Here is a 25087-nt window from a genome sequence, read left to right on the forward strand (position 1 = left end):
CCAATTATAAAATCATCTGATTGATTTTTTTTCTCCATTAAAATTTCAGTATTACCATATTTCTACTAGAAAATATCAAACATATTGGTAAGAACATCCAGGCTTTCTGCAAAGTAACTTCAATCAACTTAATGTATTTCCTATTACTACAGAATTTCTTAATTGGGGAGGTCATGGTGGAATTGAGCCTCTTGAGTGAAGAGGTGTTTATTCCCTGTAGAAACTGAGAATGTTGCTCCAAGTTTGTGCAATTGAATTTTCTCAGGTCCATATGGGATATTTTTATGGGCTGCTGCTGCTGCTAATCGTGTCCGACTCTGTGCAACACCATAGATGGCAGCCCGCCAGGCTCCCCCGTCCCTGGGACTCTCCAGGCAAGAACACTGGAGTGGGTTGCCATTTCCTTCTCCAATGCATGAAAATGAAAAGTGAAAGTGAAGTCGCTCAGTCGTGTCCGACTCTTAGCGACCTCATGGACTGCAGCCTACCAGGCTCCTCCATCCATGGGATTTTTCAGGCAATAGTACTGGAGTGGGGTGCCATTGCCTTCTCCGATTCTTATGGGCAAATCTATGTAAATTGGGAGTAGATTCTTTAGAGAAAGATTCTCCTACATCAAACAATTCAATGCTGCATAATATTATAAAATCAGTGCATTGAATCACTGAGTTGTTTTTATGGGAGGATTTCTCAAGTAAAGAAGTGAAATATATGTTTAAATGAGATGAAAATCAGAGGCGATCACTAGGTTAGGAATTGAAGAGTCTATTAATGTACCTGTCCGTGGGTTTACTACTTAGTTTTTCTCGATGATAATTGGAGATCCCTATCAGTGCTCAGGGAAGAATGCCTACTACACCATCTTTCATATTCAAGCATAAGTTTGGGCAATAATTAGAGCTCTAAGTAGTTTGCTTGCACTAATTATCGGTTCATAGAGGTTTGTAGCTGGAGTGGCAGATGGTCATAAATAAGGCTAGTCATGGAGAAAGATGAAATCCAGAGGAGGAAGTGATTTGCCCAAGGTCATTTACAGAAAGTTAACATTAGAGTCAGAAGAACATGTCAGTGAATTAGGCCAGCATTTTAGTTTATATTAAAAGGAAAAGATGGACCCTTTGGGTTTAGTTTAGTTTTTTTTTTTTTTCAATGAAGGCAGCATGTTTAAATTTGTTTCTAACTTTATCAGCCCCAGGAATTTGTATATTTTTAATATACTCTAAATTTTCTTATTTTTAAAACTAATTTGGTTTTACCCACCTGGAATTTAATATATACTTTTGCATACTAGAAATGGTACTTAAAAAGTTTATTTTTCCAGTAGAGTTTACTAATTTGGAAAATTTTTTGATATCTAAAATATAATTATTAAAGTTGATACAAACATTTGATTTTAATTTATCACTATGGCCAAATTCAGTAAATCACCTTGCCTTTTATTCTCTGCTATTGTCCTAATGATCTGAGCTCAAGACAACATTACATGTCTTTAGACTGCTTGTCTTTCTGTCCTGGCTTCCTCATGTCCTACAGTGAAATTCTGCTAGTTTTCAAAGCACCCTCCAAAGGCCAATTCTCGTACTAAGATGTCATTGAATAAATACCTTGGATTTCAGCGAGCCAGCCTTCCTGCTTCCACTTCATGACCCTTCTACCATGACATCCTGTGCTTATGGTTATTCGCTCTCCTTTTCCATTCAGAAGTAATATTTCCCTCTTTAAATTTCTGGAGTATTTGTCCTGACTCTGGTATCCCTTAAATGACAAGCTGAGAAAAGGCATTTTATTTTACTGACAGAAGGAGACTCTGAAGGTTTGGGGAATGAGGGTGTTATTTTGGCCAGGGTGTGAGGGATAGATTGGAGGAGAAGTTACAAAACCTGGAGAAGCCAGTTTGGAAACCATTTAACGATGGGAGGGAGGTTGAAAGGAGAGGAAAAGAGGCAGTGAGCTGGAGCAGTGAAAGTAGGCATGAACTTGCTGAGCCCAGAGGGACTCCAGATTTTAAAGATCAAAGCGTCCCAAAGTGAGGAGGATGTTAGAGGCAGGGGATGACTGGAGGGGAGATCAGGGGAGAAGTGAGGTCCTCTGCCCAGAGAGGGGCTCAGGAAGATTGGGGGGAAGATGATCAGCTCTGCCTGGGGCTGGCTAGCCCATTGGACTCCGACAGCATGTGTGCCTCCTACATGCTCAGCCACCACGATTCCAGTCTTTCTTCAGCTTGTGTGTCATCTGAATGGAGGGGAAGCTTTGCAGGCTGCAGTTTTCCAAGAACAAATCAGAGAAACACTCATGTCAGAACCAGAAGAGATGTCTTGGGTTATTTGTCTGCTCCCAACCATACAGGGGAACCTGAGTGCAGGGAGAAGCAAGGACTCATCTTGGAGGTAGTGGCAGAACTCATTCCTCCAATCTAGTAGTATTTCCAATCCTACAATAAGCCTCTGGAGAAGGCAATGGCACCCCACTCCAGCACTCTTGCCTGAAAAATCCTGTGGACGGAGGAGCCTAGTAGGCTGCTGTCCATGGGGTCGCTAAGAGTTGGACACGACTGAGCGACTTCACTTTGACTTTTCACTTTCATACACTGGAGAAGGAAATGGCAACCCACTCCAGTGTTCTTGCCTAGAGAATCCCAGGGACAGGGGAGCCTGGTGGGCTGCCGTCTATGGGGTCGCACAGAGTCGGACACGACTGAAGTGACTTACCAGCAGCACAAGAAGCCTCAAACTTCTACAAAAGCCATGGATTTATTCTGGGCTCTCATTTTGAATTTGATTTAAACATTACATTCCTTAAGGGCAGAAAACCCATTCCCTGGGCTTTCCTAATTTTAATATTTATTATTCCATCTATTCAGCAAATATTGGTTTATTATCTATTATATCATTTAGTATCTATTCCAGGCACTGAGAATACAGTGAATAACAGAACAAAGTTCCTGTGCTCCTGGAGCTTATATTCCAGAAGGGGGAGTTAAATAATAAGCATAAAACTCTAATAAATATGTGGTATTTCAGTTGGTGATGAGTGTTACAGCAAAAAAGAAATCAGGGAGATGGGAGTCAGTGAATGATGGGGTAGAGAGTAGTGGGAGAGTGAGAGAGAGAGAGAGATTGAAAGAGAGAGTGGTTGTGTAAACCACAGGATCAGAATGACAAAAGTGGTATTTTTTTTATATCTTGAAAGTCACTTTAATGGTCACAAGGATAGGCCATGGAAAACTGACCTCTAAAGTTTCTCATTCAGGCAAATTTCAGTATAATTAGTCAGATCTACTCTGACTAGAAACTGGAGTGCTTGTACAACTTACTTAGGTTTATCTGAGATAAGTGCATTTAAATTCAACCTCTTTTAAATGTTTCTATATTTGTTGGGGTATATTATTCATATATTTTATTTTAAACAAAGTTATTATAAATGAATTTTGGCATTTATAGTAAATATTCACCAAAATTTTGTTTTAATTTTGAATTACTAATTATAATTTTTCCAGATTTTTTTTGCTATTTGCTATTTGTTTATTTGAAATACTTAATTTGAAAGTTCATATATAAACATGAAATTGAAAGAACAGAGATGCATACATCAGTGTATTATAATAGACAATAGATTCTAAATAATATAATGTCTGTGTATATTTTAAGGAAAAGATTAATTTTCCACCTAGCAAAAAACTACTGGTGAACATCTGCTATTATTTTGTACTTTTGAAACAAGATTTCTGAGCCAAAATGCTTCACTTCTTTATTTGTACTTGGAAGAGTCCCTATTCCAGGATATTAGCCATTCTCAGAAGTGCCAACTTGATTCTTCAGAATGAACTCATCATTGTATCGTCTGTCAAGAATATCATACTCAAACTCTCATCTATTGGATTTTTACTTTATAATTTACATACATGGTCCATAAAAACAATCTACGCTTCACTACTGAAATGAAAAGTGAAAACCAAAGCTCTGTAGTTGACGTCATCTTCGTGGGCTTTTCTAATTTTCCTCAACTCCAAGGGCAGCTCTTTTGGGTGTTCCTGGTTGATTATCTGGTGACTCTGCTGGGAAATGCCATCATTATAGTCGTCATCTCCCTGAAACAGAGCTTCCACGTTCCCATGTACTTGTTTCTCCTGAACCTGTCTGTGGTGGAAGTGGGTTTCAGTGCAGTCATCATGCCTGAAATGCTGGTGGTCCTCTCCAGTGAAAAAACTATGATCACTTTCGCAGGCTGTTTTTCACAGATGTATTTCATTCTTCTTTTTGGGGGCACTGAATGTTTTCTCCTGGGGGCAATGGCTTATGACCGATTTGCTGCAATCTGCCATCCTCTGAGCTACCCAGTGACTATGAACAAAAGGGTTTTCATGAACTTAGTAATGTTCTCATGGGTCTCAGGGATCATGGTGGCTACTGTGCAGACCTCATGGGTTTTTAGTTTTCCCTTTTGTGGCCCCAGTGAAATTAATCATCTCTTCTGTGAGACTCCCCCAGTGTTAGAGCTTGCATGTGCAGACACCTATTTGTTTGAGATCTACGCGTTCACTGGCACCATTTTGATTGTTATGGTTCCTTTCGTGTTGATACTCTTGTCCTACATTCGAATTCTCTTTGCCATCCTGAAGATGCCATCAACCACTGGGAGGCAAAAGGCCTTTTCCACCTGTGCCTCCCATCTCACATCTGTTACCCTCTTCTATGGCACAGCCAGTATGACTTACTTACAACCCAAATCTGGCTACTCCCCAGAAACCAAGAAGCTGATGTCCTTGGCTTACACGTTGCTCACACCTCTGCTGAATCCACTGATCTATAGCTTGCGAAACAGTGAGATGAAAAGAGTTTTGTTGAAAGTATGGCGAAGAAAAGTGGATTTACATACATTCTGATTATGCTGAGAATGCAGGTGATATTGATTCAGTGCCAGACTGAACATTATTTCAATTTAATAGTGGTGAAAATAGTTTACATTTCTTGATACTAATATATTTAATTTGCTGATTTTTCCAAGTTTAAAAATATATCAGGATCCCTCTGTTATGATAGTATGTTCACATTCATTTTCTGTAGGTGTGTAAATTCTTTTTTATTGGCTGCTCTTCAGAGCATGTAGGATCTTAATTCCCTGACCAGGGATGGGAACCTGCATCCCTTGTGTTGGAGGCAGAGTCTTAATTACTGGACCACTGGGGAATGCCACATAGGTGCATAACTTTGACGATGTGATATAGCAATTTATTTATCTGTTCTTTTATCATGAATGTCCAGGTTGTTACAGGATCACTGTCATTTAGATGCAATTTAAATAAAGAACTACTTCCATTTGTTCATATGTACTGACTTTTTGTTTCTGTATGATAGATTTCTCAGTCTAGGCCTGATGGGATGAAGAGTCTGTGTATTTATGAATTTTAATAGCTATTGGGGAATTTCTTTTCAAAATCATTGTAACTTTTCAGACTCTTCTGAAGGCTCTCTCTGCTGCTCTAACAGGGTAGAGATTCAAGAGACCAACAAATATAAGAGATTTCAGTTTAGAGTGAAAAATCTGTTTCATGGATGAGTAAACAAAATCCAGTTATTTTGGGAAACCAAACTGTTTCTACTTCATGAACTCCTCAGGTTATTATTCAAAACAGGATTTCCTTTGATATTTTTCCAGATATTCACCCAAGACTGGGGACCAGAAAACTCCATGGAAACTTCCTGAAGTGTCACAATACTATTAGTATATATTTTTTCACTTAGAGACCAATGCTTTTAGAGACTTTTGTTAATTTCCCTTTCTAAGTTCAAATTGCCCCCAGACACTTTGTTTATATAGATATAATGTTTTTTTTTTTTATTGTGAGAAAATCAATGAATAGCCATTTAGGTATATTTTCTATGGTCCTTGAGTCACATCATTAACAGTGTGATCTTCTCCAGAATAATTTCTTATTCTTGCAACATTTGAAACATTTAATGCTTGCTTCCTGTCTTAACATTGCTGTTTGAAAGTAGCTGCTTTGTTGAACCACTTTCCCATGAGGTTGTAGTGTCCTTATTTTTTGCACCAGGGATAGTATTAAAGGGGTCTAACATTATTTCCATTGTCATTCATTTCTTGAATTTTACATCAAAATAAAAAATAACAAAAGCAAAAATTAGCCAGCAGGACTATCAAACTAAGAAACTTCTGCACAGCAAAGGAATCCATCAACAAAATGATAGGCAGCCTACAGAATGGGAGAAAATAGTTGCAAATCATACATTTAGAAAAGGGTTAACATGTAAAATATACAAAAAGCTCACATAACTCAACAGGAAAATACAATCAATCTGATTAAAAAATGGGCAGAAGAACTGAAGAGATAATTTTCCAAAAAAGACATACAGATAGCCAACAGGTACATGAAAAGGGGGTCAATATCAGTAATCACAAGGGAACTACAAATCAAAATCACGAGATCACTTCACACCTGTTATAGTGGCTCTTATCAAAAAGGCAAGAGATAAGTGTTGATGAGGATTGGAGTGGTGTCGGAGAAGACTCTTGAGAGTCCCTTGGACTGCAAGGAGAGCCAACTAGTCCATTCTGAAGGAGATCAACCCTGGGATTTCTTTGAAAGGAATGATGCTAAAGCTGAAGCTCCAGTATTTTGGCTACCTCATGTGAAGAGACTCATTGGAAAAGACTCTGATGCTGGGAGGGATTGGGGGCAGGAAGAGAAGGAGACGACTGAGGATAAGATGGCTGGATGGCATCACAGACTCAATGGATGTGAGTATGAATGACCTCTGGGAGATGGTGATGGACAGGGAGGCCTGGCATGCTGTGATTCATGGGGTCGCGAAGAGTCGGACACGACTGAATGACTGAACTGAACTGAACTGTGCACTGTTGGTGGGAGTATAAATTGATGCATGGCTATGGAAAACATAGCCATGTTATGTGTGGAGTTATGTCAGATAATTGCTCCTAGTATTAAAACGTGTGCATGCATGCTAAGTCGCTTCAGTTGTGTCTGTCTCTGCGACCCTATGGACTGAAGCTGTCAGACTTCTCTGTCCATGGGATTTTACAGCCAAGAATACTGGAGTGGGTTGCCATGCCCTCCTCCAGGGGATCTTCCCGACCCAGGGATCAAACCCTCATCTCTTTATGTCTCTTGTGTTGGCAGATGGGTTCTTTACCACTAGCGCCACCTGGGAAGCCCAGCATTAACATATGACTTAGAAATACCACTTCTGAGTATATATTATAAGAGAAGAAAAATCATTTTCTCAAAGAGATAGCTGCCCCATGATCACTGCAGCACTATTTACATTAGCCAAGATGTTGAAACAACCTAAGTGCATCTATCAGCAGTCATAAAAAATGAGATATATACATCAGTTCAGTTCAGTTCAGTCACTCAGTCGTCGTGTCTGGCTCTTTGCGACTCCATGAATCGCAGCACGCCAGGCCTCCCGGTCCATCACCAACTCCCAGAGTTCACTCAGACTCACATCCATTGAGTCAGTGATGCCATCCAGCCATCTCATCCTTGGTCGTCCCCTTCTCTTCCTGCCCCCAATCCCTTCCAGCATCAGAGTCTTTTCCAATGAGTCAACTCTTCGCATGAGGTGGCCAAAATACTGGAGCTTCAGCTTTAGCATCATTCCTTCCAAAGAAATCCCAGGGCTGATCTCCTTCAGAATGGACTGGTTGGCTCTCCTTGCAGTCCAAGGGACTCTCAAGAGTCTTCTCCAACACCACAGTTCAAAAGCATCAATTCTTTGCCACTCAGCTTTCTTCACTGTCCAACTCTCACATCCATACATGACCACTGGAAAAACCATAGCCTTGACTAGATGGACCTTAGTCGGCAAAGTAATGTCTCTGCTTTTGAATATGCTATCTAAGTTGGTCATAACTTTTCCTCAAAGGAGTAAGCGTCTTTTAATTTCATGGCCGCAGTCACCATTTGCAGTGATTTTGGAACCCTAAAAGATAAAGTCTGCCACTGTCTCTACTGTTTCCCCATCTATTTCCCATGAAGTGATGGGACCAGATGCCATGATCTTCATTTTCTGAATGTTGAGCTTTAAGCCAACTTTTTCACTCTCCACTTTCACTTTCATCAAGAGGCTTTTGAGTTCCTCTTCACTTTCTGCCATAAGGGTGGTGTCATCTGCCTATCTGAGGTTATTGATATTTCTCCCGGCAATCTTGATTCCAGCTTGTGTTTCTTCCAGTCCAGTGTTTCTCATGATGTACTCTGCATAGAAGTTAAATAAGCAGGGTGACAATATATAGCCTTGATGTACTCCTTTTCCTATTTGGAACCAGTCTGTTGTTCCATGTCCAGTTCTAACTGTTGCTTCCTGGCCTGCATACAGGTTTCTCAAGAGACAGGTCTGGTGGTCTGGTATTCCCATCTCTTTCAGAATGTTCCACAGTGTATTGTGATCCACACAGTCAAAGGCTTTGGCATAGTCAGTAAAGCAGAAATAGATGTTTTTCTGGAACTCTCTTGCTTTTTCCATGACCCAGTGGATGTTGGCAATTTGATTTCTGGTTCCTCTGTCTTTTCTAAAACCAGCTTGAACATCAGGAAGTTCATGGTTCACATATTGCTGAAGCCTGGCTTGGAGAATTTTGAGAATTACTTTACTAGCATGTGAGATTAGTGCAACTGTGCGGTAGTTTGAGCATTCTTTGGCATTGCCTTTCTTTAGGATTGGAATGAAAACAGATCTTTTCCAGTCCTGTGGCCACTGCTGAGTTTTCCAAATTTGCTGGCATATTGAGTGCAGCACTTTCACAGCATCATCTTTCAGGATTTGAAATAGCTCAACTGGAATTCCATCACCTCCACTAGCTTTGTTTGTAGTGATGCTTTCTGAGGCCCACTTGACTTCACATTCCAGGATGTCTGGCTGTAGATGAGTGATCACACCATCATGATTATCTGGGTCATGAAGATCTTTTTTGTACAGTTCTTCCATGTATTCTTGCCACCTCTTCTTAATATCTTCTGCTTCTGTTAGGTCCATACCATTTCTGTCCTTTATCGAGCCCATCTTTGCATGAAATGTTCCCTTGGTATCTCTAATTTTCTTGAAGAGATCTCTAGTCTTTCCTATTCTGTTGTTTTCCTCTGTTTCTTTGAATTGATCGCTGAGGAATGCTTTCTTATCTCTTCTTGCTATTCTCTGGAACTCTGCATTCAGATGCTTATATCTTTCCTTTTCTCCTTTGCTTTTCACCTCTCTTCTTTTCACAGCTCTTTGTAAGGCCTCCCCAGACAGCCATTTTGATTTTTTGCATTTCTTTTCCATGGGGATGGTCTTGATCCCTGTCTCCTGTACAGTGTCACGAACCTCATTCCATAGTTCATCAGGCACTCTATCTATCAGATCTAGGCTCTTAAATCTATTTCTCACTTCCACTGTATAATCATAAGGGATTTGATTGAGGTCATACCTGAATGGTCTGGAGGTTTTCCCTACTTTCTTCAATTTAAGTCTGAATTTGGTAATATACATATCACATACATATTTACATATATACTGGAACATTGTTTAGCCATAAAAAGAAGGAAATATTGTCATTTGTACAACATGGATGGACCTCGAGGGCATTATCCCGAGTAAAATAAGTCAGACAGATAAAGACAAATACTGTATGATTTCAATTCTATGTGGAATCTAAAATAACCAAAAAAAGAAACAGAGAACAGATAATGATTGGCAGAGTTGAGTAGTGGGGAGGGAGATAAATGGGTGAAGGTTGTGAAAAAGTACAGACTTCCAGTTATGAGGTAAATAAAGTCTGGGGAAGTAACATACAGTATGGTGACTGCAGTTAATGATACTGTATTGTATATTGGAAGTCACTAAGAGAGGACATTTTATAAGGAAAAAAAAATTGTAACTCTGTGAGGTGATGGATATCAACCAAACTTCTGGTGGTAACTGTTTTGCAATATATACATGTATGAAAGCATTAAGTTGCAGACCTTAAACTAATACAGTTGTCATTGTTCAGTTGCTCAGTTGTGTCCAACTCTGTGATACCATGGACTGCGGCACACCAGGCTTCCCTGTCTTTCACCATCTCTGGAGCTTGCTCAAACTCATGTCCATTGAGTCAGTGATGCCATCCAAGCATCTCATCCTCTGTTGTCCCCTTCTCCTCCTGCCTTCAATCTTTACCAACATTAACGTCTTTTCCAGTGAGTCAGCGCTTCACATCAAGTGGCCAAAGTATTGGGTCTTTAGCTTCAGCTTCAGTCTCTCCAGTGAATATTCAGGATTGATTTCCTTTAAGATTAACTGGTTTGATCTTCTTGCAGTCCAATAGACTCTCAAGAGTCTTCTCCCACACCACAATTCAAAGACATCAATTCTTTAGTGCTCAGCCTTCTTGATGGTCCAGCTCTCACATCCATACATGACTACTGGAAAGACCATAGCTTTGACTATACGGACTTTTGTCAGCAAAATAATGTCTCTGCTTTTTAATATGCTATCTAGGTTTGTCATAGCTGTCCTTCCAAGGAGCAAGCGTCTTTTAGTTTCATGGATGCAGTCACCATCTGCAGTGATTTCTGAGCCCAAGAGAATAAAGTCTGTCACTATTTCCATTGTTTCCTCTTCTATTTGCAATGAAATGATGGGACTGGATGCTATGATCTTAATTTTTTGAATGTTGAGTTTTAAGCCAGCTTTTCCCTCTCCTTTTCACCTTCAGCAATAGGTTCTTTAGTTCCTCTTTGCTTTCTGCCATAAGGGTGGTGTCATCTGCATATCTTAGATTACTGATATTTCTCCTGGAAATCTTGATTCCAGCTTGTGATTTATCCAGCCCAGCATTTCTCATGATGTACTCTGCATATAAGTTAAATAAGCAGAGTGACAATAAACAGCTTTGATGTACTCCTTTTCCAGTTTTGAACCAGTCCATTGTTCCATGGACTGGTTCTGTTGCTTCTTGATGGGCATACAGATTTGTAGGAGGCAGGTAAGGTGGTCTGGAATTCCCATCTCTTGAAGAATTTTCACAGTTTGTTGTGATCCACACAGTCAAAGGCTTTAGTGTAGTCACCGAAGGATAAGTAGATGTTCTTTTGGAATTCTCTTGCTTTTACTATGATCCAACGGGTGTTGGTCATTTGATCTCTGATTTTTCTGCCTTTTCCAAATCCAGCTTGAACATGTGGAAGTTCTTGATTTATGTATTGTTGAAGCCTGGCTTGGAGAATTTTGAGCATTACTTTGCTAACATGTGAAATGAGTGTAATTGTGTGATAGCTGGAACATTCTTTGGCATTGCCCTTCTATAGGATTAGAGTGAAAACTGACCTTTTCCAGTCCTGTGGCCACTGCTGAATTTTCCAAATTTGCTGGCATATTGAGTGCAGCACTTTCACAGTGTCAGCTTTGGATTTGAAATAACTCAGCTGAAATTCTATCACCTCCACTAGCTTTGCTTGTAGTGATGCTTCCTAAGGCCCACTCGACTTCGCTCTCCAGGATGTCTGGCTCTAGGCGAGTGATCACACCATTGTGGTTATATGGGTCATTAAGATCTTTTTTGTATAGCTCTTCTTAATGTGTATTCTTGCTGCCTCTTCTCCAGGAAATGGCATGTACACCTAGCAATGGGTATAACTCATGGCCTTACATCTTGATGAAATCTCAAAACTGTACATCTTCTGTGTTACCATCCATCAACTACATCAAGAAATAGGACATTTCAGCATTCATAAGGACCCTGTGATGGGATTGCTGGGGTGAAAAGTGAAAGTGAAAGTGAAAATGAAGTCTCTCAGTCATGTCTGACTCTTTGCGACCCCATGGACTGTAGCCTGCCAGGCTCCTCAGTCCATGGAATTTTCCAGGCAAGAGTACTGGAGTGGGTTGCCATTTCCTTTTCCAGGGTATCTTCCCAATCCAGGGATTGAACCCGGGTCTCCCACATTGCATGCAGATGTTTCACCATCTGAGCCACCAGGGAAAAAAGGACTTTTCAGCATTTATAAGGACCCTGTGATGGGATTGCTGGGGTATGAATCATCAAAAGTACATAAACAGGCTTCCCCACATCTGGTGCATGTGATTGGTACATGTAAGGGGTGTTATCCCACCATGGTGAATGATATAGGAAGGGTTTGTATTGGATTCTGTGATGAAAATCCCTTTTACTCAGCATAAGTGGTACATTTCCCACTGGACACAGATTAGATAGAATGAATCCCTAAGTGTTGTTGGCAACCTCATTGCTGCCAGGGAGGCTGAACTTCCTTAAAAATGGAACAGTCTACACCAGGAAGGAAGAAATAAAAGTAGACAAAGGGAACCTACATTCCAGCCTCATTGTCCAGTTCTGGACAAAGACCAGCCTGTAGATTCATTCATCTCTTCATACTTTTGGGCCAATGACCTTTTTAATTGTACAAGACAGTTTAGACTCATCTTTGAGCCCCTTGATTTTCACAAATACTCAATGAGATCAATAATATATGATTATTTTACAGAGAAGGTAATATAATCAGGGAAGTTAAAATATTGCTCAAAATATACTAGCAAGTACAGATATTTTGATTCTCAGTTTAAAAGTTCTATCTGAAATCATTTGTAATGACAGTTTTCTCAAAAATTTTCAGTGGCTTGAAGGCAATGGTAACCCACTCCAGTATTCTTGCCTGGAGAATCCCATGGATGGAAGAGCCTGCTGGGCTGCAGTCCATGGGGTTGCAAAGAGTCAGACTTGACTGAGCGACATTACTTTCACTTTCACATATTTCCTGTACAAATGATCAAGAGTTGTTTATTGGGAGGGTGGGAGGATATCCAGGCTTTTTACAACGAGGTATCCATCTGTCTGCCTTAACTGGTTTCCCCCCCCTGCATAAATTATACATTCCATCCAGTCATTCCTCCCCCTCTTGCTCACCTGCCTTTGCTCACACCTTTTCCCCATTGTTCTCTTCCTTTCCCATTTACAACCTTTGTTAAGTCATGGTTTCCACTTCTATGGAGAGATGTCATGGTGACATTGAGTCTCTTGTGTGAGGAGGTATTTATTCCCTGTAGGAATATGAGGGAGTAGTGCTCTAGGTTAATCCTCTTGAGGTTTCTCACCTGAGGGCCCAAGTTCAAGCCTCTGTAGTTATTGTGCAACATACAAGAAAGCATGTATAAAGTGATTCCAAATTCTCCAAGGATGGGTTCTCTGTGGTATGTGATTCAATATTTTAATGTTCTAGAAACAGTGTACTCAGTCATTGAGTTGTGTTTATGAGAAGGTGGCTTTTGACTAGAGGTGAAACTTCTGACAAAGCGCTATAAACCTTAAACTGACAGATTCAATATGTAAGAAAGTGAAGGTTCAGGTGTGTGCTTGTTGGTGGGTTTTCCGTTTGCAGTTCATCTTCCGCTGATAGTTGGAGATATTGTTGAAGTATTGTCTCAGTGTTTAGGAATCACCAGACACAGATTATTTATTTAAGTCAGTTGATGTTGATGCTCATCAATTTTTTTTTTTCTTTTCAGAGAAAAATTTGGAGCAATAATTAGAGGTAAAGTATTTTGCATGCTGCTGCTGCTAAGTCACTTCAGTCGTGTCTGACTCTGTGTGACCCCATAGATGGCGGCTCACCAGGCTCCCCTGTCCCTGGGATTCTCTAGGCAAGAACACTGGAGTGGGTTGCCATTTCCTTCTCCAATGCATGCAAGTGAAAAGTGAAAGTGAAGTGGCTCAGTCATGTCCAACCCTCAGTGATCCCATGGACTGCAGCCTTCCAGGCTCCTCCATCCATGGGATTTTCCAGGCAGGAGTACTGGAGTGGGGTGCCATTGCCTTCTCCGATTTTGCATGCAGTAGTAATCAAATTTTAAAGACTGTCACTGCAAGGAACTTGGTAAATAAGTCCAACCCACCCTTTTTCAACTGGAAGGCTGAGGTCCAGAGAGGAGTGTGCTACCTAAGTATTCCATGTCAGAGAGTTATCAAGACAGTGTTAGGGTTTTCTAAGTTATATAGAAAAGATAGATTGGCCATGGTCTGTTGCTCTTTCTACCATGAACATTTTGTTTATATACACTTTTAATCAGTCCTTTGAAGGTTTTCTACTTTGTTTATATGATTCTGTAAACTTTTTAATTTTAAAAATCTATTTACTTATAAAATTTGTAGCTGAATAGTTATTGTTCTTTCTCCCCATTAGAAATGAGTTTAAATATGTGATCCTGCAGTGTCTATTTGTAAATGTAGGAGATTTTTGACACCCAAAATATAATTATTATGGTTAATACAGACATCTGATTTTTTTAAAGTTTAATTTTTTTAATTGGTGGAAGATTGCCTTACAATTTTGTGTTGATTTCTGCTATGCAACAATGTGAATCAGTCATAATTTATATATATATATATATATATATATATATATATATATATATATATATTTGATTTTGACATGTGACTGTGGCTGAACTCAGAAACAGGTGAACTTGCCTCCTGCTGGCTGCTAATATGCTATGATTTGTACTCAATGTCATTTAGTGCCTTCAGCTTGTTGTATCTTTCAGTCTTCTTCTTGGGTTCCTCATCTTCCAGTTAACTGGTTTTCAAAACATCACACAAAGCTAGCAGGACTTCATTCTAGTGCAAGTTGTCATTGAATACACTTTGACTTGAGCAAGCCAGCCTTCCTCCCCTCTCCTTCCAGTCTAATTACCCTTCCACCCCCCACTTCTTATGATGTAGTTCTTATGATGTAGTTCACCTTCATCCTTCATTTAGAAATAATCTTTCTCTCAATGAAATGATGTCTGAACCCCTTGTTTCCCAATAGTATTTATATTGATTTTACTTTTCATGTAAAGATAATGTTTCTTAAAGGTAGAGTCTGCATTTTCCACTTATTCAAGAAAAAATTGACTTAGTATTTGTTATGAGTCAAAGACTGTTGTAGGCATTGTGAATATAAAACATAATCTTTGCTGTCCTGGAGTTTATGTTTAGTGAAAGAGTTAGTTTATATATAAAAAATATACATAGAATGTCAGTAGGAGATAATAAAAAAACAGAGCACAGTATGAGAGGTAGGAGTTAGAAGTACTGGGTTAGGGAGTGAAATCCTATTTCCCATTTTAGACTGTGAGGTTTGCTTTCTGTTGAACTCTGGTAGGTGCTCAACCAGTGTTTATTTATTAATTAATGATTAATTGTACAATTTGATGAAAATTTAATAGGGAGAAAGAAGAGAGGAAGGAAGAGGGAAAGAAGGGATTCATTAAAATTAAAAGTATAAAATTCCTACAACATGGGATTTTTCTTAAATCATCAGGGTCATAAGGATACACCATGGAGAAATGAACCTCCAAATTTCTCATCTGGGCAAATCCCAATGTATTTGGCTAGGAAGAGTCTGAGCAAAAGTCTGCAACTCTAAAATTAATTTACATAGTTTTCAGATCACCTAAGATAGAAACATCTAAAGCAAACCCTCTTTGTGTGTTTCTGCAGATTGTTGTCACTTTTAATCAAGCCACGCACAGTCATTTTGAACTAACGAGTATTCATAACAGTTACATATTTTCTTTGTTGTACTTTGAATTATTAGATTTTTTATCAAAATTTTCTGGGTATCTTTCTCCATTTGTCTCTTTTTGATACTTTTATTTTTAAAATTTAAAAACTTTAATCTATTAATTTTTATATTGTGTTAAAATATCCATTACATAAAATTTACCATTTTTAGGTGCACTTTTCTCTAGTAGTATCTATTGAATTTTTATACTTGTGGAAACTCAAATTGTGTTATCTGTTCCATTTTAAAAATCTTTAAATATTTCTTAGTCCAGAGCCTTTTGAAAGAAATGAGGAGAGTGCTAACCTACATTTGCTTTCCTCTTATGTCCGTACTTTCTAATAAGAAAATGTGAGCCCAGATACTTTATTTTTTGTGGTCTTTAATTTCATACTTACATAAAATTGGGAATATAGTTGATAACTTGATCAATGTTACATGAAAGGGGTCTAAGTTACAAAATATTCCTATTTGCTTTAACACTAAATCAGATTTTTAAACTACTTAGTGTTCAATTTGTCATAAAAGTTTGATGCTATTTTTTGGTATTATTTTGCATATATCAGACAAGATTTATAAGTTACAATAATTGGCTGTTCTCCAAAATTGTTTGTCATGGTCTTTGTAGACCGGGACCTTGGGACTGGAGTTGATGAGAGGAGGGATGCAGGGGGCCCAAGTCTCCAGTGAAACAAGGGTGCTTTGTTTGTAGAAACACACATTAATATATATTCATACAAGGCAGATTTAAGCAGTAAAAAAAAAAACTGAGCGAAAACAAAGCCAAGCAAATAACAGTCTTCAAAGGGCCAGAAAGCATTCCATATCCTGAGTAAGAGGGACATAACTGAATAGATTACATTTAAGTAAGGTCACTGAAGGGAGTCACTGAAGGGGGTCCCTGAAGGGGATCGCTAAAGGGGGTCGCTGAAGGGGGTCCCTGAAGGGGGTCGCTGAAGGGGGTTGCTGAAGGGGGTCCCTGAAGGGGGTCCCTGAATGGGGTCACTGAAAGAGCTCACTGAAGGGAGTCACTGAAGGGGGTCACTGAAAGAGGTCACTGAAGGGAGTCACTGAAGGGGGTCGCTGAAGGGGGTCGCTGAAGGGGGTCGCTGAAGGGGGTCCCTGAAGGGGGTCCCTGAATGGGGTCACTGAAAGAGCTCACTGAAGGGAGTCACTGAAGGGGGTCACTGAAAGAGGTCACTGAAGGGAGTCACTGAAGGGGGTCGCTGAAGGGGGTCGCTGAAGGGGGTCCCTGAAGGGGGTCCCTGAAGGGGCTCGCTGAAGGGGGTCTCTGAAGGGGGTCCCTGAAGGGGCTCGCTGAAGGGGGTTGCTGAAGGGGGTCACTGAAGGGGGTCACTGAAGGGGGTCACTGAAGGGGGTCGCTGAAGGGGGTCTCTGAAGGGGGTCGCTGAAGGGGGTCACTGAAGGGGGTCACTGAAGGGAATCCAAGCAGGTGCCCCTTCTCATGGTCTCAGTCCCGAGAACTGCGTGCAGCTCTGCTCGCTCCTGTTTTCCAGGAACTAATAAGGAATAGAGAATCCTTGAGAAACAGAACACAAAAGAAAAGAATAACATATTGGATTCCTTAAAGCTGAACATCCCCTGACAATTGTTAAGCTAAATTTCTATCAGGATGGGCTCCTCTTTATATCTTCTGCCCAGATTGGTTTGGTTTAAGCTATTGGATTGTGACTTTGTGCTTTCCAAGCCATGTTCATAAGAACAACATATGCTTCACTGTGGACATGAAAATACAAAACCAAAGCTCTGTGGTTGAATTCATCCTCTTGGGCTTTTCTAACTTCCCTGAACTCCAAGAGCAGCTCTTTGTGGTTTTCTTGGTGGTTTACCTGGTGACTCTGATGGGAAATGTCATCATTATAGTCGTCATCTCCCTGGAACAGAGCCTGCATGTCCCCTTATACCTGTTTCTCCAGAACTTATCTGTGGTGGATATGGGTATCAGTGTGGTCATTATGCCTGTTATGCTGGTGATCCTTTCCACTGAGAAGATGAGGATTTCTACAGTGGGCTGTTTCGCACAAATGTACTTCATTCTTCTTTTCGGTGGGACTGAATGTTTTCTTCTGGGGGCAATGGCTTATGACCGATTTGCTGCAATCTGCTCTCCTCTGAGCTACCCAATGATTATGAACAAAATGGTTTTCATGAAATTAGTTACATTCTCATGGGTCTCAGGGATCACAGTGGCTACTGTGCAGACCACATGGGTGTTAAATTTTCCCTTTTGTGGCGACAACGAAATTAATCATCTCTTCTGTGAGACTCCCCCAGTGTTAGAGCTTGCTTGTGCAGATACCTTTTTGTTTGAGATCTATGCATTCACCGGCACCATTCTGACAGTTATTGTTCCTTTCTTGTTGATACTCTTGTCCTACATTCGAATTCTCTTTGCCATCCTGAAGATGCCATCAACCACTGGGAGGCAAAAAGTCTTTTCCACCTGTGCCTCCCATCTCACATCTGTTACCCTCTTCTATGGCACAGCCAGTATGACTTACTTAGAACCCAAATCTGGCTACTCCCCAGAAACCAAGAAGCTGATGTCCTTGGCTTACTCTCTTCTTACACCTCTGCTGAATCCACTAATCTACAGCTTGCGAAACAGTGAGATGAAAAGAGCTTTGATGAAATTATGGAGAAGAAAAGTGAATTTACGTACATTCTGAGTGTGTTGAGAAACCATGTGATATTTGGTCTTGTCTGATTGTAGTGTACTTAAATTTACTTATGGTGAAAATAGTTTACATTACTTTCTATGAACATATCAATCTGTTGAGTTCTCCAAGTTTGAAAATATATTAAGGAAACATATCTGTTTAGATAGTGTATTCACATTCATTTTTCATAGATGTATAACTTTGATGACATATGATATAACAATTTATTTATCATTTCCTCTATTGTGAACATCCATGTTGTTACTGGACTACTGTCATTAAGATAAAACTTTAATAAAAAACTTGATCCATATGTTCATATGTATTGACATTTTATTTCTGTATGATAGATTCCTTAAACTAAGCTTGAGGGGATGAAGGATATGTGTAGTTATAGATTTTAATAGCTGTTACAGAATAACTTTTCAAAATCTTTGTAACTCCTTTGGACTGTTCTGAAGTCCCACTCTGGTGAACTACTGAAATAGAACTTCAGGAGACCAACAAACATGAGATTTGATCTCTAGAGTGAAAAGCTATCCCATGAACATGTAAAGCAAGTTGAGTTATCCTGGGAGAACAAACTGTTCTACTTAAGGGACTCACACAGGTTATAATTCAAAACAGAATTTATCTTGTTTCTGTTCTACATATTTATCCAATGTTGGTGACTAGAGAACTCCATGGAAACTTCCTAAAGTCTTATATCTTTTTCACTTGTAGACCACAGTTTTTAAGACATTTACTAAATTTCCCTTTGTTGGCCTAAAATGCCCCCACTTCCTTTCTTGTAAACAATAGATAATTTTTTTTTCCTGTGGGAACCAATATGGTAAATAAAAGAGCATATTTTCTATGGTTGCTGAGGCAGACCATAACTTGTGACCTTTCCAGCATGATTAATTTCTCATTTTGCAACACTTGGAAGATTTAATGCTTGCTTCTAATTTTAATGTTGCTACTGAGTTGGACAGGACTTTGTGACTAAACAACTGTGAACAGAGAAGGACCCTTTCATTGAATTGTGTTATAGGAGCTCCTACTGTCCTTAGTTTCTGCTCCAGAGATATTAGTAAATAGGCAAAACATCCTTTGTATTAATTTTTTTTTTTAAATTTTGGCAGAAAACAGTCTTTATGGACAACTATTTCTGCCAAAAATGAGTTGTGGAGATAGAAACCTGATTGTGTTTTTTAAAAAGGATCCCTGTGATGGGATTGATCGGGTATGAATCATTCAAAGTACATATTAAGCAGGCCTCCCTATGCCTGGTGAACTTGACACATTTGTGCTTGGGGTGTTATCCCACCATAAAGAATGATATGAGAGGGATCCTTGAATTGGGTTCTGTGATGAAAATCCCTTCTTATCAGCATAAGTGGTACATTTCCCACTGGACACAGATTAGATTGAATGAATTTCAAAGTGTTGTTGGCAAATTCATTGTTGCCAAGAGGGGTAAGCTTCCTTAGAGAATGGAGCAAACTGCTCAAGAAGAGCAGCAATAAGAAGTATACAAAACACACACACACACACACACACACACACACACACACACACAAGAAGTACACAGAGGGAACCTTCATTCTGGCCTCATCATCTGGTTCTGGACAAAGCCCAGCCTGCAGATTCATTCATCTCTTTACTCTTTTGCAACTGAGCCAATGGTCTCATTGTTCAAGACAGTTTAAACCCTTGGTTTTCACAAATACTCAGTGAGATCAATAATTTATGATTATTTTACAGAGAAAATAATGGAATTTGGGAGGTTAAAGTATTTGCTTAAATTATACAAACAAGTCTAGGCCTTTTGATTTCCAGTTTAAAAGGTCTGTTTGAAATCATTTGTAACTGATATTTTTCTAGACAATTTAAAGTGGCTGTACATTTCTAGTACATATGATCAAAAATTCTTCATTGAAAGGGTGGGTGGGAGGGTATCCAGGGTTTTTACAAAGAGGCTTCCATCTTCTTGACCTAGCTTGTATTAAGCCCTACACAAACTCTATGTTCTACCCAATCATTCCTCACCCTCTGGTTCACCTGCCTTTGCACATGCCCTCACCCCACCAGTCTCTTCTTTCCCCAGTTAAAACCTTTATTTAGTCTTTGTTTCTACCTGCTATTGGGAGATATCATGGTGACACTGAATATTGTGTAAGGAGGTGCTTGTTCCCTATAGGAATATGAGGTGCTCCAGGTTAGCTCTCTTGAGCTTTCTCAACTGAAGGCCCATGTTAAAGCCTCTTTAGCTATTGTGCAAAGACCCAAGGAAGCACATACAAACTGAGTGCAAGTTCTCCAGGGGTGGATTCTCTGGGGCATATGATTCAGTGTCATAATGTTCTAGATTCAGTGCGAAGTGCACTGAATCACTGGGTTGTGTTTATGGGAAGGTGGCTTCTGACTAGAGGTGAAACTTCTGACAAAATAGTGAACTTTATTGTCAGAGTCTACAGGTAAGGAAGTAAAGGTTCTGCTGTGTGCTTGTTAGTGGGTTTTCCATTTGTAGTTCATCTTCTACCAATTAGAGATACCATTGAAGTTATGTCTCAGTGCTCAGGAATTACTAGACACAGATAAAGCATTTGAATAAGTAAGACACTTTGGTGTTGATGCTGCTCAATTTCTTTTTTCTTTCAGAGAAAAAGTTGGGGCAATAGAGATGTGTACTTGGAATGCATTAATCCTGAAAACTTAGAAGACTGCAACTGGGAAGGAACTTGGTAAATAAGTCCAACTCCAACCTTTTCCACCTGGAAGGTTGACATGATCTTCCTAAGTATTCCATGTCAGAGAATAATCAAGAGAGCATTCGGATGTTCTAAGTTACAGAGAAAATGTGGAACACCAATGGTTTGTTGCTCTTTCCATCATGAACATTTTGTTTCATATATTCTTTTAATTAGTCCTTTACAGGTTTTCCACTTTGTTTATATGATACTCTAAGTTTTCTATTTTTAGCACTTATCCACTTTTAAAATTTTTAGCTGAATTCACATTTCTCCCTTTTCCCCCACTAGAAGTGGGTTTAAATATTTGATCCTATTTTTATTGATTTAGGTGATTTTTGACAACCAAAATATCATTGCTATGGTTGATACAGGCATTTGATTTTAATACAAGACTATAGGCAAATTCAGATATATATAAGCCAACCCACCATGGCTGTCTGCTGATATTTTAATGATCTGTACCCAAGGAAACATTTTATGTTTTCAATTGCTCCTTCTGTCTTCCTGGATTCCTCATCTCCCACAGATGGTACTCCCTGGTTTTCAAGCTATCATAGAAACCTAGAAGGCCTCCATTCTAGTGCTAAGTTGTCATCAATTACATTTTGACTTGAGTAAGTCAGCCTTCCTCCTGTCTAATTGCCCTTCCACCTCTGACTTCTTGTGATGTAGTTTTTTATCTCTCCTCATTTAGACTAACATTTTCCTCACTGAAAACTCTAAGACCATTGTAATTAATCTTGTTCCCCAATAGTGTTTATACTGATTTAACTTGTCATGTAGATAGACTATTTCTTAAAAGTGGAGTCTGCATTTTCCTAAATTTTGTTTTCATTTGTTCAAGAAAAAATTGGTTTTGCATTTGTTATGGGTCAGAAACTGTTGTAGGCATTCTTATTATAAAACATAATATTTGCCTTTCTGGAGTTTATGTTTAATGAAAGAATTATTGTGTATCTATACATATATATATATGTCTGTGTATGTGTCCATGTCTGTATAGATGTATATATAAAAGTGGTAAATACAATGTCTGTAGGAGATAATGAAAAAATAGAGCATGGTATGAGAGGTAGGAGTTAGAACTACTGGCTTAGAGAGTGAGGCCTTGTTCCCCATTTTAGGTTGTGCGATTTGCTCTCTGTTGAGCTCTGGTGTCCAAAGTGTGCCTTGGAGCATGGAGGCTAAAAATGGCAGATGCTCAACCAATGTTGGTTGAATAATTAATGATTAGTTGAACACCTTGGTGAGAAATTTAATAGGAAGGAAGAAAGAGAGGACAGCAAAAGGGAACTAGAAGGGAAACTTTTAAATTATAAGTTTACAATGAGTAAAACATGAGCATTTCCTTAAAACATATGATTATAAGGATACACCAATGAGAACTGTCCCCTCCCCCCACCAATTTCTCATCTGGATGAATTTCTATGTATTTGTCCAGGTACAGTCTGAGCAAAAATCAAATGTAAAGGAAATTCACATAGTTATGGATCACCGAAGGCAGGAACCTCAGAAATAAACCCTGTTTGTGTGTTTCTGCAGTGTTTTCACATTTAACCAAGTCATTTTGAACTAATGAATAGTTATAACAACTACATATCATCTTCGTTATACTTACAATTATTAAAATTTTATAAAATTATATGTGGGTTATCTTGTTCCTTTTGTGACTTCTTGAGACTATATTTTTAACTAAAAATTTTCATGTTAACATTTTTATTATGGTTAAATATATGTAACATAAGTTTCACTGTCAGTATATAACTCTGTAGCCATCAGAACCTACTGTAATTTTATATTTAAGGAAGTTTAAATTGTCTTATCTTTTCCATTTTTGAAAATATTTAAATATTTCTCTGTCCAGAGCCTTTTGAATGAAATGATGATAGACTTAGCCCACACTTACTTTCCATTTATGTCTCGACTTTCTCATCAGCACAAGCAGATATGAGCCTGGACACTATATTTTTGTGGTCTTAAATTTCATATTTACATGAAATTAGGAAGATAGATGATACTTTTAGAAACATTATATAAGTGACATCTACGTTACAATATGTTCCTACTTACTTTAACATTAAATTTAAATTCCAAACCATTAGTATACAAGTTACAATAAAACTTAGACATTATTTTTTATATATCAGATAGGATTTCTCAGCTACAATAATTGGTCATTCTCCAAAATTGCCAAGCTAGATTTCTATCAGGATGGGCTTCTCTTTTCATCTTCTGCCCAGATTGTTTGGGGTGACTGCAGATCCTGACTCAGAGGTCTGTAACTTTGTACTATAGACTGTAACTTTGTACTATAATTTATAAAATATGTTTTATAACTATGTTCTTAAAAACAATATATGCTCCACTGTTGACATGAAAATGCAAAACCAAAGCTCTGTGGCTGAATTCATCCTTTTGGGCTTTTCTAACTTCCCTGAACTCCAAGAGCAGCTCTTTGGGGCTTTCTTGGTGGTTTACCTGGTGACTCTGATGGGAAATGCCATCATCATAGTTGTCATCTCCCTGGAACAGAGCCTGCATATCCCCTTGTATCTGTTCCTCCAGAATTTGTCTGTGGTGGATATGGGTATCAGTGTGGTCATTATGCCTGTTATGCTGGTGATCCTTTCCACTGAGAAGATGAGGATTTCTATTTTGGGCTGCCTTGTACAAATGTATTTCATACTCACTCTTGGTGTGACTGAATGTTTTCTCCTGGGGGTAATGGCTTTTGACCGATTTGCTGCAGTCTGTCATCCTCTGAGCTACCCAATGATTATGAACAAAACGGTTTTCATGAAATTAGTTACATTCTCATGGGTCTCAGGGATCACAGTGGCTACTGTGCAGACCATATGGGTGTTTAGTTTTCCCTTTTGTGGCGACAATAAAATTAATCATATCTCTTGTGAAACTCCAGCAGTGCTAGAGCTGGCATGTGCAGACACCTTTCTGTTTGAGATCTATGCATTCACTGGCACCATTCTGACGATCATTGTTCCATTCTCACTGATATTCTTGTCTTACATTCGAATTCTCTTTGCCATTCTGAAGATGCCATCAACCACTGGCAGGCAAAAGGCCTTTTCCACCTGTGCCTCCCATCTCACATCTGTTACCCTCTTCTATGGCACAGCCAGTATGACTTACTTACAACCCAAATCTGGCTACTCCCCAGAAACCAAGAAGCTGACGTCACTGGCTTACTCTCTTCTTACACCTCTGCTGAATCCACTGATCTACAGCTTGCGCAACAGTGAGATGAAAAGAGCTTTGATGAAAATATGGCAAAGAAAAGTGGATTTACCTACATTTTGACTTGCTGAGAAGCCATGTGGTAAATATCCTCTGTCTGACCAAACTGTAATGTAATAATCATGGACTAGTTTATATTTCTTGATATAAATATATTTAATTTGTTGAGTTCCCCAAGTTTGAAAATATGTCTGGGAGCTCTCTGTTTCTAAAGGATATTCACATTCATTTTCTCTAGGTGCCTAAGTTTGATGATATATGATATAAGAATTTATTTGCCTATTCCTCTATCATGTACATTCAGGTTTTACCAGATTATTGTCCTTAAGACGGTGCTTTGATGAACAACTAGTTCCATATGTTCACATTTACTAATATCTTATTTCTATAAAACATAGGCCTGGGCCTCATGGGATGAAGAGTATGTGTGTTTATAGATTTTAGTAGCTATTACAGAATTAGTTTTCACAGTCACTATAAATTCTTCAAATGGACCCGAAGGCCCCCTCTGCTGCACTAATAGGGTGGAATTTCAGACACTAAGAATAGATGAGATTTTAATTTCTGGAGTGAAAACTTGTTCCATGTATGTGTAAACAAGAGGCAGTTGTTTTGAGGAGACCAAACTGTTTTGCTTCATGGACTCACACAGGTTATAATTCAAAATAGAGTTTCTCTTGGTATTTTTACAATAGAAATGGGACCTAAGAAGTGGCCCAAGGTGAAGAATTGATAGGACAAACAAACAAAGTTTTGGGTGCTCATTCATAAAGAAATAATTGCTTGATATGCTTTGCAGCCATATTGATAGATACAGGTTTAGTATTTTCACATATTTTTGGAGAACTGAAACTTTTCTC

General features: G+C 39.0%; 3 protein-coding genes across 3 annotated transcripts; all 3 read left to right on the forward strand.

The window, feature by feature from the left end:
- Positions 1-3937: 3937 nt before the first annotated feature.
- LOC128060195 (olfactory receptor 10A3-like) lies at positions 3938-4882 on the forward strand. The gene has a single exon (XM_052652538.1). The coding sequence runs from the start codon at positions 3938-3940 to the stop codon at positions 4880-4882; it is 945 nt and encodes a 314-aa protein (XP_052508498.1).
- Positions 4883-17301: 12419 nt separating this feature from the next.
- Positions 17302-18246, forward strand: LOC128060197 (olfactory receptor 10A3-like). Its single transcript, XM_052652540.1, has one exon. It carries the CDS (start codon positions 17302-17304, stop codon positions 18244-18246), a length of 945 nt encoding a protein of 314 aa, XP_052508500.1.
- A 5099-nt stretch (positions 18247-23345) lies between these two features.
- On the forward strand, positions 23346-24290 carry LOC128060198 (olfactory receptor 10A3-like). Its single transcript, XM_052652542.1, has one exon. It carries the CDS (start codon positions 23346-23348, stop codon positions 24288-24290), a length of 945 nt encoding a protein of 314 aa, XP_052508502.1.
- Positions 24291-25087: the final 797 nt, after the last annotated feature.

The sequence above is a fragment of the Budorcas taxicolor genome, chromosome 15, assembly GCF_023091745.1.
Source record: "Budorcas taxicolor isolate Tak-1 chromosome 15, Takin1.1, whole genome shotgun sequence".
In the NCBI taxonomy this organism is placed as follows: domain Eukaryota; kingdom Metazoa; phylum Chordata; class Mammalia; order Artiodactyla; family Bovidae; genus Budorcas; species Budorcas taxicolor.

Bases quoted from the DNA above. Each gene is read 5' to 3' on its own strand.
- LOC128060197 (XM_052652540.1), top strand. From the start codon at position 17,302: ATGAAAATACAAAACCAAAGCTCTGTGGTTGAATTCATCCTCTTGGGC.
- LOC128060198 (XM_052652542.1), top strand. From the start codon at position 23,346: ATGAAAATGCAAAACCAAAGCTCTGTGGCTGAATTCATCCTTTTGGGC.
- LOC128060195 (XM_052652538.1), top strand. From the start codon at position 3,938: ATGAAAAGTGAAAACCAAAGCTCTGTAGTTGACGTCATCTTCGTGGGC.